We start from the raw sequence: 14,695 nt of genomic DNA, 5'->3' as shown, positions 1-14,695 counted from the left end.
ACCCATTCACAAACTTGCAAAATGCTCTAGGCCTCTTCCTTCATCTTGATGGTGTAACCTCAAAATTTGAAGACTGCATCCAGCTGTTCCACTTATTCTTCATAAATGGTTTATTAATGCAGGCATCTAAAGGTTGAAGCTGACTAGTTAGGCCTTCTGGAATTGCAGCTAACTGAGTTTTCAATTCTTTGAGTTTATTTTTAATATCTGCAAGATCGAAACTGATCCCACACTAGTAGGGCAGGTTTCTCCAGCAGTCTGCCAGGGCACCTTAACCAAATTTTATCTATCTGTAACTTTATTCCTCCTCCATCTATCCAGCCTTTTGCGTGAACATGTATAAACACTCCTTTAGGTAATTTTTCTTTGGGAGTGTTTTCCTTTTAAAAATCAGTAGTGAGGGCAATTTTGTCCCTTCAGCTCAGCAGGATAAAACAACTGTGCACTGATTTTTTTCATGACCTGAAGTTTTAACAGTAACACTTTTTGTACCTTTGGAAATTACAGTTTTGTTCGAGAGCACATCAAAAGACGGAGGAACCTCATCCATGTTTCCTGTTTGTGCGTGTTGAAAATTTTTCTGCTTTTTGTTCATCAAGGATGAATTGATGAAATTCAATAATTTTTTGTTCATATTTGCCTGATATCTTCTGCAATATTTCTATTTTAGTCCTCATACTAGCTGGTTTTCTTTCATGAATCTTAAACACCATGATGCTGATCCATTAAAATTGGCAATCTCTGTATCAGTCACTATAGCTTTCGCTTGATGAATAATCATTTTTGTAGAGGCTGAAAGTCCCTCTTTTCTGTGGTCTAAAATTCAAGTATTCAACTCTCACTCAAGTTTGCAGTTCCACTTCATAGGATAAGTTTACTGTGAGTTGCTTTTTTTAGATCCTCATCCTGGATCAGCCAAGTTCTTATCACTTTCTCCGTTGGGTGTGGCCCGAAATGCCTCTCTGCTGCCCATTTCCACGTTCTTTAGCATATGCAATCACATGTAACTTGTATGCTATATTATAGCAATGCCAATGTTGTTTTTGAGCCATAACTTGCCAGCAAATGTAAGAAAACTGAACAGTAGAAATTTCACACGCTTAAAAGTCATTCGCAAAATTTAGAAAGTTTAAACGAACACAGCTGTGATTGTCGATGGCAACACATTCACTGAACTTTATGCATCTGTAATACTTGCTTACTTTTATGTATCTGTAATACTTCCTTATTAAGCAAGGAAACAAGAAAAAATCACGTAACTGCGAACAGAGGAAATTTCCAGAAAGTAATGTAATCAAAAATGAATATTGACGTATAAGAAGCACTATCGACATAAAAGATGCACCCTGGTTTACAGATCTATTTTCAAAGAAAAAAGTTCTTATATGCCGGCAAATAAGGTAATTCTTGTGCTCGATCATAGAACAGAAATGTTATTTCAAGATCTGTGTTAAAATAATATTATTAATACCAAAATCTAATTGTATTTACATGCTTTTTTTAAATGGAAACTTAAATATGCTGTCTGAAAAAAAAAATGGAGGCATGATTCGAACCAATAAAAGATCATAATACATTCCAAAAAAATTTTAAAGAATTTTATCACATTTCTCCATCGTAATAGCCCATCAGTGGCTAAGTGATAAGACTGCTAAAGAGTGGTTGTTTGATGCAAGTTCAAATCCTAGAAAACAAGATGGTTCCAGCAGCATCTTCTTGGTTTGCCATGTGTTGAGTGAGTTTATGAGCAGCTTTTTCTCCTTGGTAACATCCCTTACCTTAGACAAGTAGCATTATTTTATCATTGTTGTAATAGATGAGAACAATTGACTAATGATAGAAATTCCTTTCATCCCATTACCACCAAAAATAGGCAATTAACAATAAATTTTGAGCTTAATTTATTCCATTGGACAGTAACAAATTGATGCGTCAAGTATTTTGAGTTCTTTCATTTTCAGCTTAATTTTAAATAGTGTGGTGATGTACTTTTTACATATTATAGTAGGAGAAAGTTATGTATTGGGTCATCTGGAAAGATTACAGTTTCTCAAATCGACACACACTTTCTTCTAATTATTTTACTACAGGTTATAAGAAATGACCTTCATTTGAAGCACATGTTTAAATATGGTCATTTTTGTGCATGTTGCTTAATTCTAGCATATGTTGCAGTATAATTTCATGAAAAATCAGAAAAGTGTTGTGGTGTAAGCCGAAGTAATCGCTTTTTCGTAACTTTGAGGGAGGTAGCATCACAAAGAAGTATTGCTTTGTGTATGGTAGAGCTGAATACTGTGAATTGTTGCTATCAAATCAGGCAGTAAATTCAGAAAAATACTGTTCACTTGAATATCAGTTTTAGAAGCAGAAATCAAAGCAAAGTGCCCAGAACTGAGCAAGTTTCGGGATATTGTCTTCCATCATGACAATGATTAACCGTACATTTTCGATGATTTAAATGCTTATTGAGTATAGTTGGGATGTTTTGTGTCACTTCCTATTTACTTCCTTAGACTTTCATCAAGTCACCTCAGAAATATGTGAATGGCCTGAAGTTGACTTCTATGGAGATTGCTGAATAGTACTTCGATAACTTTATAAATAAATGTACTAATCTCTTAAAAAAGGCATTTTTCTAGCTGCTAGGGAGATGGAGAAGTCATAAAACAAAATGGTGTTTATGTCATTCAATGGAATTTTCTCATTTCTGTACTGGTTCATTTGTACATACCATCAAAAACCACAGAACTTTCAGGGTGACCGAGTATAATAAAATGCATTGCACAGTCGAACATAAGAGAATTCTTTTGTTTCTTCATGTACTACATAATTAAACCGCATCCCTATATTATGTGTATTTTACTGGTACCAAATTTTATGGGTAATCAAATTTGAAGGATATTTTTGGTTGGGGGGGCTGTAAGTGTATGTACACTGGAAATAACTGTATACTTTTTAAAATAGTAATTTAACCTTTTCCAAATATGGTTGTAAATCAATAATGTTCTTTTTCACAAATGCTGTGTTTTAAATCATGATTTTTGTGTTCACTTATGTCATATTTTTATATATTTTTATTTATTTAATTCATTAATAATGCCTCCTGGGTCTGTTTGAGTGGCCGACAGATAATAGAAACTGGCAGTTAAACAGGTATGAATGATTAAGTTTCCACTGCACTTGTTAATTTAAGGGATAGTTTTTTTTTTTTTTTTAAATACATGAAAAGTATGTTCATATTTTAGATCTTGCAAAAAATTCAAGTTCATTAACTAAGCAGTTGGAATTAATTTGCTTAATTAATTATTATATCAGTGAGAAGTACTTTCTTTATAGTGTGAAGAAACAAATTTGCATTTGAGACAACTGAATAGAAAGTATCATGAATATGTACTCTTACATGAGTATTGTACATGTAAAATATACCTAGCTTTCTAATTTTATAGAAGTTTTAGTTCAGAAATTTGAGAGTCACTAATATAATGTATTTTTCACCCCCTTTAGATTCTAGTTGATACTGTGTGGGCTTTATCATATTTAACAGATGGTGGGAATGACCAAATTCAGGTACTTAAAATCTTTCCTATCTCTTCCACTCTTTTCTTCGTAAATTTTATGTTGCATACATTTTAAAATAAAATGTTCTTTTAACGTTTAGAAGTTAATTATGGAATTTTGATATACTTTCTACAGTTTTATATCTAATATATGTGTAAATGTATTTGTTGTATTAATCAAATTATCCTAAGAATATTTCAAGGATCAAAGCATAGAAAGTGCACGTAACAGTTTTTAAGAACTAGATTTTCATCAGAATTGAGAAGTGTCATGAATACTAGCATGCAAAATAAGTTTTATTCAGACTTTGGAGGTAGGAAGTAAGAGGAAAAGCCTGAACTAGTTTTTCCCATGCACTAGCTTGAAACAGTGGTGGACTCCTTGTGGAGACTAAAGATTTCACTCACTTGCCATTCAGATCATTGTAATCATCTGATTGGAGATAAACATTTTGCAGTTACATCGTAAATATATGTATAAATGTGTATATTTTCTTTTTCTACAATATATAAGTTCTAAGTATATGAAAGAATATTTAAAAAAAAAAAATTCACTCTGAACCGAATTAAATGCTGTACTTTTCCCAGAAGAGTTTTACTTTGAATGAAATGTTTTTGCAAGTTATTGTTAGTTATATTAAAAAGAAATTTTAAGGTAATTCGATTTCATTCGGTTAACAATTATAGAAATTAAAATCAGAGTTTATTGCATTATTTACCTTGTTTATTTTAGCTTCTGAGCAATCTTTTAAATGAAAAACTAGAGTCACTTTATAGTTAATGTTCTGTTCAGTTCATGTCAAAGTAGAGTACCTTTAATTTTAATAGTGAAATATGTTAAATATTACTGCTGATTTCCTTGTATTTTCTATGAATATTTCTCAAAGAGATTAATAAAAAGAAGGTGCTTTTTTATTTTTAATATTTAGAACTTGTAACTGAGTTATAAAATGTAAAGGAATAATTCTTTTAATATGTAGTAAAATTATTTTCCCCTTAATTTCAACAATAAATACTCCAAAAATTCTACTTTAATACTTCCTTAAGTACATATATCATAGACTGGGCTTTACAATACCCTTTTAATGGATTGTTTTCCAGTACAAAAAAATCTTGCATAAACAGTTTTATAAATATCCTGTATCTAATCAACAGAATTTCTATTTATGTTTACAATTAAATGTGAAAATTGTTATACAGGGTGTCCACTAAAGTCCAGTACCACCCGTTTAACTACCAAACGACTGCAGCTGTAGTCATAAAAGTGGTGTCTATGTATAGTAAAGTAACTATGGTCTACTAGATGAGATAGCATACAATGTCACCTGGTGAAAAACGATGGAGTTAGTATCCCTATCTTGAAAACGATACAAGATAGGAAGAAAAAGTAAATTACAAAGTTGTAGAGAATTGTCAATTTAGTATGACAATTCTCTACAGTTGATGAAAAGACACCTTACGGATATGAACACTAAAAACAGAACACTGAAAATGCACATTTGTGTCTTCGCAGTTTCTGAAACTGTGGCGTCATGAAACTTGAATGAAAGGAGAAAAAATTATTCTTAGGATGGAAAACAAGCCCAGTGGCATCACAGTCGTATCACTTGTAATTCAGTCAGGAGGACTGAATTACAAGTGAACTTCGTCCTGAACCAGATAGAGGTCTAGCCAACATTCTTACCAGATATAATTTGGACAGATAAGGCATGCTTTTTGTGGAATGAAATGCGGAATAGGCAGAACACGATAACTGGGCACTGGAAAATCCATCATGTTCTGCCGACATTCGACATCAAACATAGTTTTTAATTAATGTTTGGTGTAGAATTTATAATGGGCTAGTCGGACAATATTTTATCATGGTACATTAAAGGCCGCACAATATTTAGAACTTCTGCAAGATATAACACCCGTTTTTGTTGAGAACTTTTTGTTGAGAATGGGTAATTAAAAAAACATGATGGTGCATCTGCACACAAGATGTCACATGTAAAGCCAGTACCTGATGGAGGAATTCAGAGAATGAATAATCGGGTATGGTGGGTCTGAAAAGTGGTGCCTTCAAGTTCACTTGACCTTTTTTCTGTGGGGATACCTCAAACAACAGGTATATGCAACCCTTTTACATACATTGCAGGACCTTTAGCGACATATGAGAGATGCATGTGCAAACTTGTCACTCACTCACGTGCAAAATGAAGTTCTGTCGGGGGTCCAGATGTGCATTTCAACTGGCAGAGAGAAGTTTGAACATCAAAAATAAAAGTAGCTTGTGATAACAAGTTGTTTTTTTCTTTCTAAGATCGTTTCATGACTTCACAGCGTATGAAATCGTGAGCAAACAAATGCACATTTAAAACATTCGTTCATGTCTGCAAGGTGTGTCTTCATACTAAATCAATAATGCTCTACAGCTTTGTAATTCACATTTTGTTCCTATCTCGTATAGTTTTCAAGATACAGACGCTAACTCTGCCTTTTTTCACTAGGTGGCATTGTAAGCTATCTCATCTAGTAGCACATAGCCACCACAGGTTGCATTCAGACGGGGGCATAAAGGGCATAAGTGGTTAAAGCCGAGCTCCATTGCCAAGGCAACCAGTCTGTGTGCTACATCACAAAAACTTGTTTAGGGCTCGCGGCGTAAGGTTCTAAGTTTTCAACTTTACGACGAGTTTGGGATAAATGCTGACCAATCAGAGCGAAGCTAAAATGAAGTGGCTTTCTGCAGACGATTTCACTGTTACATAAAAGGCGACTTTTTTTTTAATATGGAGCACATCTTATTCGAATGAGTTGTAATTGTACGCGAACGAAATAATGAGTTGATCTCTCAAGATATCTGCGATGATGACATGCATTTTCTAACGAGTTTGCACAATAAATTGAAAAATGTGGATGAAACTCGTAAAGCGAAAATTAAGCTCAGGATCATGCACACAGTGTATGATCCTGTATATGATTGATCTCATCCATTATTTTTCATTTTATTATGAAAAATTCTTCAAAAAATGCATACTTGCAAAAATTTTATTTTTTCTGTGTAAATTATTATTATTACTTTCTTTCTGTTTATTATTTTTGTATAAATTATTACTATCATTTTCTTCCTGTTATTTATTTTTGTATTTAAGAATAAATTTATTGAAAAAGCTGGAAATATTGTATTGCTGTTTGCTTCAAATGCTGATTTTCTTTCCAAACAAACTTGATGAAATATTTTTACTAAAACATCAAATGAATATCAAAAGTCTGCTGTTTTTTTTTAGGGGGGGAACAGTAAAAATATTACTTTAAAAAAAAAGAAAAAATTATTTACACTTATTTAAGAATAGTGACAATAGTCAATTGAATGCTGTAAGCTTTGTATAAGTAATAAAAAAATAATCTTTTGAGAAAATGCTCTTATGAAGTCCAAGAAGAAAAAAATGTGATGAAATATCCTTAAAAAAACAGTCAACAGTCTAGACAGTTTTGTCTCCTGGTTATCTCTGTTTTTTAATTACATTCTCCATGAAAGGAATTTACTTTTAATGAAACTGAATAGCCCATATAATTCATAAGATGGATTCTAATTTAATGAATAGTATTTGTTATTATTATTATCCACTCTTTATTAGTATCATTTGAATGGAATTTTGATAATTAAATTCATGCTATTTCTCTGGTAGAAATTCCTAAATAAGGTATGAATGTTTATAATTTTGTTGTATTTGAAGACTTGGATACCTAAAATTTGTCAATGTGAAATTACTTTTGAGATATTGGTTGTAAATAGAAATGACAACATATGTTGAAATTAAACTCATTTTGGTGCTTTGATATGCATCTCTGCCAGTGAGTGAAGAATTGTCGTAATCTGTCAGCAAATGAAAAATCGTTAAAAGTAATTACTTCTGAGAATTAAAACTTAAATCTATGACATCTCAAAGCAGAGCACAGTTTAATTTGAATTACTCGTGTGATATAAACATATCAGTAATATACGTATATTATACATAAGAAATATGTATAAATATAAATTGAATGAAGAATTACATGCATTATCATAGACTCCAACTACTACGGATTCTCCGTAGTTTCTACGGAAATTCATGAAAAACTACGAGCTACGAAAAGTATGGAAGAAACTACGGATTTTACAGAAACGAGCAGGAGAACCAGTACGCAAAACGGAACCAACTAATTCATCCGATGATTGGCTGAATACTCGTGTTATCATATATCACGTGTTGAGTGCGTTCCTAGTTTTGAAGAATTAGCCAATCGTAGATCAGTAATTCCAACCGTTAACGACTTATCAATAGTTCCACCCAATTGTCTGTCTCCCAGGTTCCTCGCTGATGCGTGTTTAGGCTGCATTCGGCTGCATTGTGTAGTTTACGGCGAGAGCTTAGCGTGTGTCTTGTGAACTGTGAATCAGGTGAAAGATTTTTAATCATAATGCTGCCTCGAACGAAGAAGCCAAAATTATCAAAGCAGAAGTTTAAAGATTCATATTCTTCAGAATTTCCATGCATTAAAGCGTCCGAAATTTCTGTGAATCACGCACACTGCAGTGTATGCAACAAAGACTTCTCAATTGCTCATGGCAGAAAAGATGACTGTAAACGGCATATGTTTTCTCAAAAGCATATAGAACTTGGCACCGTAAAATCTAAAGAAATAACAAATTTGTTAATAAAAGATGATGAAACAGATCCTATAAAAGCCGAATGATATTTTGTTCGTTTTTTAATTGAACATAATCTACCGCTTTCTGTTTCGGATCATTCCAAAGAGCTTTTCAAAGCAATGTTTCCGCATTCTGCCATAGCAAAAAAATTTAGCTGCGGTCGTACCAAAACTGCTGCTATTGTGAAAACGCTTGCAGAAAATACTGTTGCTGATATTATAAAATCAGTGTGCAGTACATCATTTTCTCTAAGTACTGATGGAAGTAATGATAACAAACTGTACCCATTGGTTATAACATACTACAGTAAAGAAAAGGGAGTGATAATTACTTCATTGATTTCTATTTTAGAATGCACGAATAATACAGGAGAAGGTATTTTTAATTGTATAAATGAAAACTTTAAAAACAAAGGTTTAGAATGGAAAAATTGCTTATCATTTTCTTCAGATAATGGCTAGTAATATGATTGGAAAGTTTAAAGGTGTAGCATCATTTATCAAAATGCATCAACCAAGTATAATCACCCGAGGTTGTCCGTGCCACCTTTTGCATATAGCTGCAAAAAAAGCTACTGAAAAATTAATTGGCTCAGAAATTGAAATGTTGATAATAGATATATATTTTTACTTGGAGAAAAGTTCAAAACGGAAGCATAGCTTCAAAGTTGCTCAACAAATTTTGGGACAGAATGCAAAATCTCATAAAATTTTGAAATATTGCAGTACGAGATGGTTGTCTCTTTTAGAATCTATAACAAGGATTTTGGAACAGTGGGATGCTGTGATAAATTTTTTTGGAGATAAACCAGATAACAGTGAGAATGAAGGAAAGAGATTGCAAAACATTAAAAAAGTTTTACAGTCACCGACCACCAAATTGTACTTGTTATTTTTGAAAAATACTTTGCCTTTGTTTATAACAGTAAATATTAATTTGCAACAACAAGCTCCTTATATACATAAATTGAGAACTTTTTGAACTTTTAATGTATTTATTTGTTAGATTCGTAAAACCATCAGTAATTTCTAAAGAAAATGAAGATGTTACTCTAACGTCTATTCCATTTCAGAAGTATAGTAAACAAAAAGAAAATGAAAATTTAATGATTGGTGCGGAAACAAGACTATATTTAAAAAATGCCAAGTTGAATGAAAGTGAAGTGAAATCATTTTTCAATTCTTTTTTTGTAACTGCATGTTCATATATAATTGATAAATTTCCACTGAGAGATCCATTTCTAAAACATGCTGAAGTTGCTGACATCAACTTGAGAACTGAAGTCTCATTTTCATCTGTTCTTTACTTGATGAATACTTTTCCATCCATTATTGATGAAAAATGTCTTAATCAAGTAGAAATTGAATTTTCCATGTATCAAGTAGATGATTTGAAAGAAATTGTAGATTTGCGTATTGATATAGCATGGGGAGAAATTGCCAAATTAAAAAATATGAATGGGTGTATTAAATACAAAGTATTGCCTTCTATAATGCTTGCTGTCTTAATAATACCTCATTCAAATGCAGCTTGCGAAAGAATTTTTTCTATTGTTAAAAAAAAATCAGACGGAATTTCGACCAAATTTAGGTCTTAAAACTCTTGAAGCAGTTTTGATTGAAAAAATAAATATGCAGGCAAATGAAGAACTGTGTTATAAAAAAAGTTCTCAAAATCAGAACTTAAGCTTGCTAAGCATGCTACATATAAATCTTTGCATTCATAAATTATGCGTATTTTGTTTAATACTTATATGTATCATTCTTGGTTATTTAAATTTTATTTCCCTGTAGAAATCATATCCAGAATAAAGATATGATTTATAGCTTTGATTTTTTCTATGATTAGTAGTGATTTGAAGTACTTTTTATTAGTGAATGCTTGAGGAGTTAAAAGAAAATTTCTAATTAAATGTGCATTTAATTTACAAGGTATATTTTTAATTATTCAGTTTTATATGTATATGGATTTTAAATGTAATAAAATTGATTACAATTAATTATTAATTTAAAATTAATGAATGGTTAATTACAACATACGCTACGCGCACATTTTCAAAGTTGTAAAAATGTCGTTCGCGCGTTGACTACTGACAAGGTTTGCTGAAGGTTGGAGTCTATGCATTATTTTTAAACACACTCAAGGGTCGGCTTTCAATGCCGCTGAACTATACAGATTCCTATTACCCATCCAACAATGAACTTTTTTATGTATATGTGTCCCTGCTTTTGATTTGTGTATAACTGTCATGGGTGGAAGTACTACCAAACCACTGCCAACGTTCTCTTGATGTAAAGAAAACATACCTGCTTTCTGGAGTCCAAAGCTCAGCATTGTGTCAAGCGAAGTGGGGGAATGGCGTCTCTTTTTATTCTTGCCTCTATGAATCAGACGGTGTATTAGGCCCAGCTTGCAGAATAGCTATAAAGCATAATTTACTGTGAAAGCAGGAACGTTATTTATTTGTATAACAGATTTGGTAAGGTTTTAATGCCTAAATTTAGTAATTTTATTATTTTCACCTTAACTGATGTTCTGTAAGACCAATCCGAAATCTTTCATGAAAATTGGATAAATTCATACAATCAAAAGTCTTTAATCTGGAGTCGTCGGGACTTCGGCGATTCTGGATTATAGATCATCGGTTTAAACCTGGTAAGATGGCTTGCAGAAATTATAAAATTAAAAATATGAAACCATAATTTATGAAATAAAGAGCAATTATGATCTAAAGGGTATCAAAATTTACCCAAAAAAAAGCTTAATATTTATTTGTTTACTTTATTAAACATTTCTTTCAACGCGCGCATGCGTAAAGCATACATTACACATAGCCGAAATTAGAAAATTGCAACCAGAAAACTATTTGATTTGTATTCGTGATATTTATAATGACGAAGAATTTGATTTAAATCATATCAAAGACAGAGTACATCGAGATGAAATATTACATTTAATAAGGAATTAAAACAAGTGTTAGTTTTTTATGGTAGTCAGAAGCAGTAGGCAATTGCTCACTTCCAAATGCATTCCAAAGTTCATTTGTGTTTAGATTTGGAGTTTTGTGTTGCTTATCTATCTGCCAAATATCTTCGCATTTGAAATATTTGTCCATTAATTTAAAAGTCGAACAACAAATATCAGCATTATATTTGAAATTTCTAAATATAATGTTGATTTTTGTTGTTTGACTTCCAAATTAATATTCGTTCAGTGTGTTATTTTAACCTAAATTATTTGTCCATTATTTGAGCCTTAATTAGATGAGCAATTTCATCCGTAAAAAAAATCTTTGAGCTAACTGTTTCAGGAAAGTCATGCAAAGAACTCTTTTAGGATCTTGTCTACCTCTGAAAAATCGAGTAGAATCTTTCAAACACACTGAGTAGTATGATGCTGTCTCAGACCATGATAACACAAACCAAAATGATCCACAATGAAGCCTAACACAATAATCCCTGAAGCTGAGGTTTCATTTGTAGAAGAGAGCTCTCATGAGAGAACTTTGTGGCATAGCTGTCTTTGGACCTCTGGTTGAAAATGATAAATATTGATTTTCATTGGGTGTTATGGCTCGGGCATTGCAGATATGAATCCAAGCTTCTCAGACTGTTTCCAGAACTTGAACACAACATTGTATCAAGCTCTTTGTAGTGTGCCTCCAATTTACTAATTGCCCTACATTTGATCTCAACATTGGTTTTTAACTTATTCATTTACACTACTATATGATATTACCAGTGTGCATGAGCAGGCTAAGAACATAACAACAACGTGCTACAAGTATGTGTTCAATGCCAGTGCTGTTGTGTTGCAATTTGACCACATACTTTCCAGCTCTAATCCCCTCCTTGTTTGTGTAATTTTAAAATTATAGCAACTTTTTTGTGTAAAAAAAATTATTTTATATTTATTTTTGTCATTGTTATTCAGATGGTGATAGACTCCCTGGTTGTGCCTCAGCTAGTTCCTTTATTAAGTCACAAGGAAGTTAAAGTTCAGGTTTGTTGTTTTTATTTATTTATTTATTTTATTTTATTTTTTTATTTTTTATTTTCGCTTAGTTTTTCTCATGTTATAATAAAGTTTTTGTACTTTTCTCCTTTCCCTGATTGCTTATAATATTCTGATGTTTTTAGACTGCTGCACTTCGTGCAGTTGGGAATATTGTCACTGGTACTGATGAGCAGACACAAGTAGTTTTGAACTGTGATGCATTATCTCACTTCCCTGCATTGCTTAACCATTCTAAAGAAAAAATAAATAAAGTAAGTATTATTTAGCTGGAAAAATATATTTATTATAGGCTTATATTACATATTTTAAATTTTATAGTTTTATCATGTAGATGAACATCTTTTTAATACACTACTTGACATGGGAAATGCAACACCATAAATATTCCATGACATAAATATCCAAATTTCAGGAGTACATAGCAGAACAAGTCATGCAGATGATGTAAGATGCAAGTTGGTCACGTGATTATAGCGCAAGATGAAAGGAAGGAAATGCCGGACAAACCAACAGTCACTACTCTGCTGCTTGGGAAATCCAGAATTTGTTCAGTGTTCCAGAAGTGTGAAAAAATTCAAAAGATATTCAGTGTTCCAGAAGAGATTTATGAACAAAGTCGCTGACACTGTAGGCAGTTCCATCAAATGGACAATTTTACAAGGGGTCTAATTGTAGGCTTACAAACAGCTGGTAGTTCTTACTGTTGTGTAGCTGCTAAAATGCAAGTATATGTGTCCACTGTGCGTAGAATTTGTTCAAGATGGATCAGTGAAGGAAATGTAAATAGTCGCAAAAGACCAGGTTCATCTAATCATACTACAGAGCACACAGATTGACACATATTAAGAGAAGCTGTGGTGGCCCCCACAATCGACTACTAGGTCATTTTGGAAAATATGCTGGGAGCTTTGGATGTCTCAGTGTCTGGGAGAATAGTTTCCAGACTTTGGGGTGAAAGCCCCTTGCACACAAGCAGTCCTTTGCGAATGCTACCATTAACATCAAATCATTAATGCAAAAGACTGCAATGGTGTCCTCGACGATACATTTGGACATTTGAATGGCACTTTGTTGTATTCAATGACAAGTCTTGGTATTGTTTGATAATAGAAACTGGTTAAGAGTCTGAAGACATTGGGGATAAGGAGCATATCCAATTACTATTACTAAACACCACACCACTTGTAAACATGGCATAATGGTTTGGGGTGCCATGAGTCATTATAGCAGTAACCTTTGAAGGCATGATGAGGCGTTGATAAGGTACTACAACTGGTCATGCTACTTTACCTTCAGAGGTTGTAAAATGGTATTTTGCGGCAGGACAGTGCAACAGCATACATGTCATTTGTTATTCAAAAGCCTTACAGCATTTTCCATTGCTTCCTTCGCCTGCAATGTCCCCTAACCTTTTGCTGATCGAGCATATTTGGGATGCGATTGGTTGTTGCTTGTCTTCTCTGCCCCAACCATTATTATCCTTCCGAACTTTGGAAGAGAGTTCAGAGCATATGGGCTTCCATCTCTCAGAGCATTGTCCATAAATTAATTGAATCTGTACATCGTAGGGTTGCAGCTTGGATCGCTGCGAGAGATAGTCATACATCTTGCTGATTCCATGTAAATTTCACCACTGTATAAATTTATATTTCTATAAATAACATCATTTATTTACATATGCATGCTCTGTCTGCATGTCAATTGACATCACATTCTACTCAATCTTTTATGGTGCATTTTCTATGTTGGGCAGTGTGTATGTAATTTAAGTTAGTATTGTATTCTTTTAAGTTAGTAATATGATAGTGATAAGGAAGGCCAAAATATTAGACATCCTGCCTGATAACACATTGCTCCACCTTTAGCTTTGATTACATGATATTCTTCTAGTCATGTACACAACACATGCTTATCATTCCTAAAGAATATAACCCCATGCTAATATAATGGTAGCTGTAATTTCATTCCAATTGTATTATGACATTTCCAAGCTTTGAATTGATATTTCCATTTGTCCTAAAATGCTGAATAAGGCTGAGCTTATAGAAGTAATCTTAACTCCAAAGCATGTTTATCAAGCTAATTTGAGATCAATCATGCATGGTTACAGGAACATTATTCTGTTGAAAATGACTTAGTGCAAAGATATTAAAATATGTTGTGCGGAGCTGTTTCCTGGTATATTGAGGTACCCACTGCACTTCATAAATATTCCCCAGTCCATAGTTTCGTAACTTTTTTGCATGGAAAGTTTTATTAGGGAAGAGAAGTTTGAATCATTTGCATTCTGGAGCAGTAAATGAAGTTCATTGGACCAGGCAACTTTATTTTCATTTGTCAGAGGTCGAGTTTCAGTGCTTTTGGGCCTACAGTAACACTAATATCCTGTTTATGAAAGATACCATAGGCATCTTTGATGCTTTTCTGCTATTAAATCCCT

At 32.8% G+C, this 14,695-nt stretch overlaps 1 protein-coding gene across 2 annotated transcripts in view; it reads left to right on the top strand.

Moving 5' to 3' along the window:
- LOC118196543 (importin subunit alpha-3-like) overlaps positions 1-14,695 on the top strand; it is a 164,984-nt gene that overhangs the window by 72,883 nt on the left and 77,406 nt on the right. For both annotated transcript variants that reach the window (XM_035368004.2, XM_035368005.2), the window contains exons 7-9: positions 3,508-3,570; positions 12,172-12,240; positions 12,378-12,506. In XM_035368004.2, coding sequence (XP_035223895.1) covers positions 3,508-3,570; positions 12,172-12,240; positions 12,378-12,506 — 261 coding nt within the window. The remainder of the gene's footprint in view (positions 1-3,507; positions 3,571-12,171; positions 12,241-12,377; positions 12,507-14,695) is intronic.

The sequence above is a fragment of the Stegodyphus dumicola genome, chromosome X2 (genome assembly GCF_044657685.1).
Source record: "Stegodyphus dumicola isolate Sdum_Otavi_A_Nest chromosome X2, ASM4465768v1".
Classification (NCBI taxonomy): Eukaryota; Metazoa; Arthropoda; class Arachnida; order Araneae; family Eresidae; genus Stegodyphus; species Stegodyphus dumicola.
The sequence above is the reverse complement of the archived record's forward strand: the minus strand, read 5'-3'. Positions and strand labels throughout refer to the sequence as shown.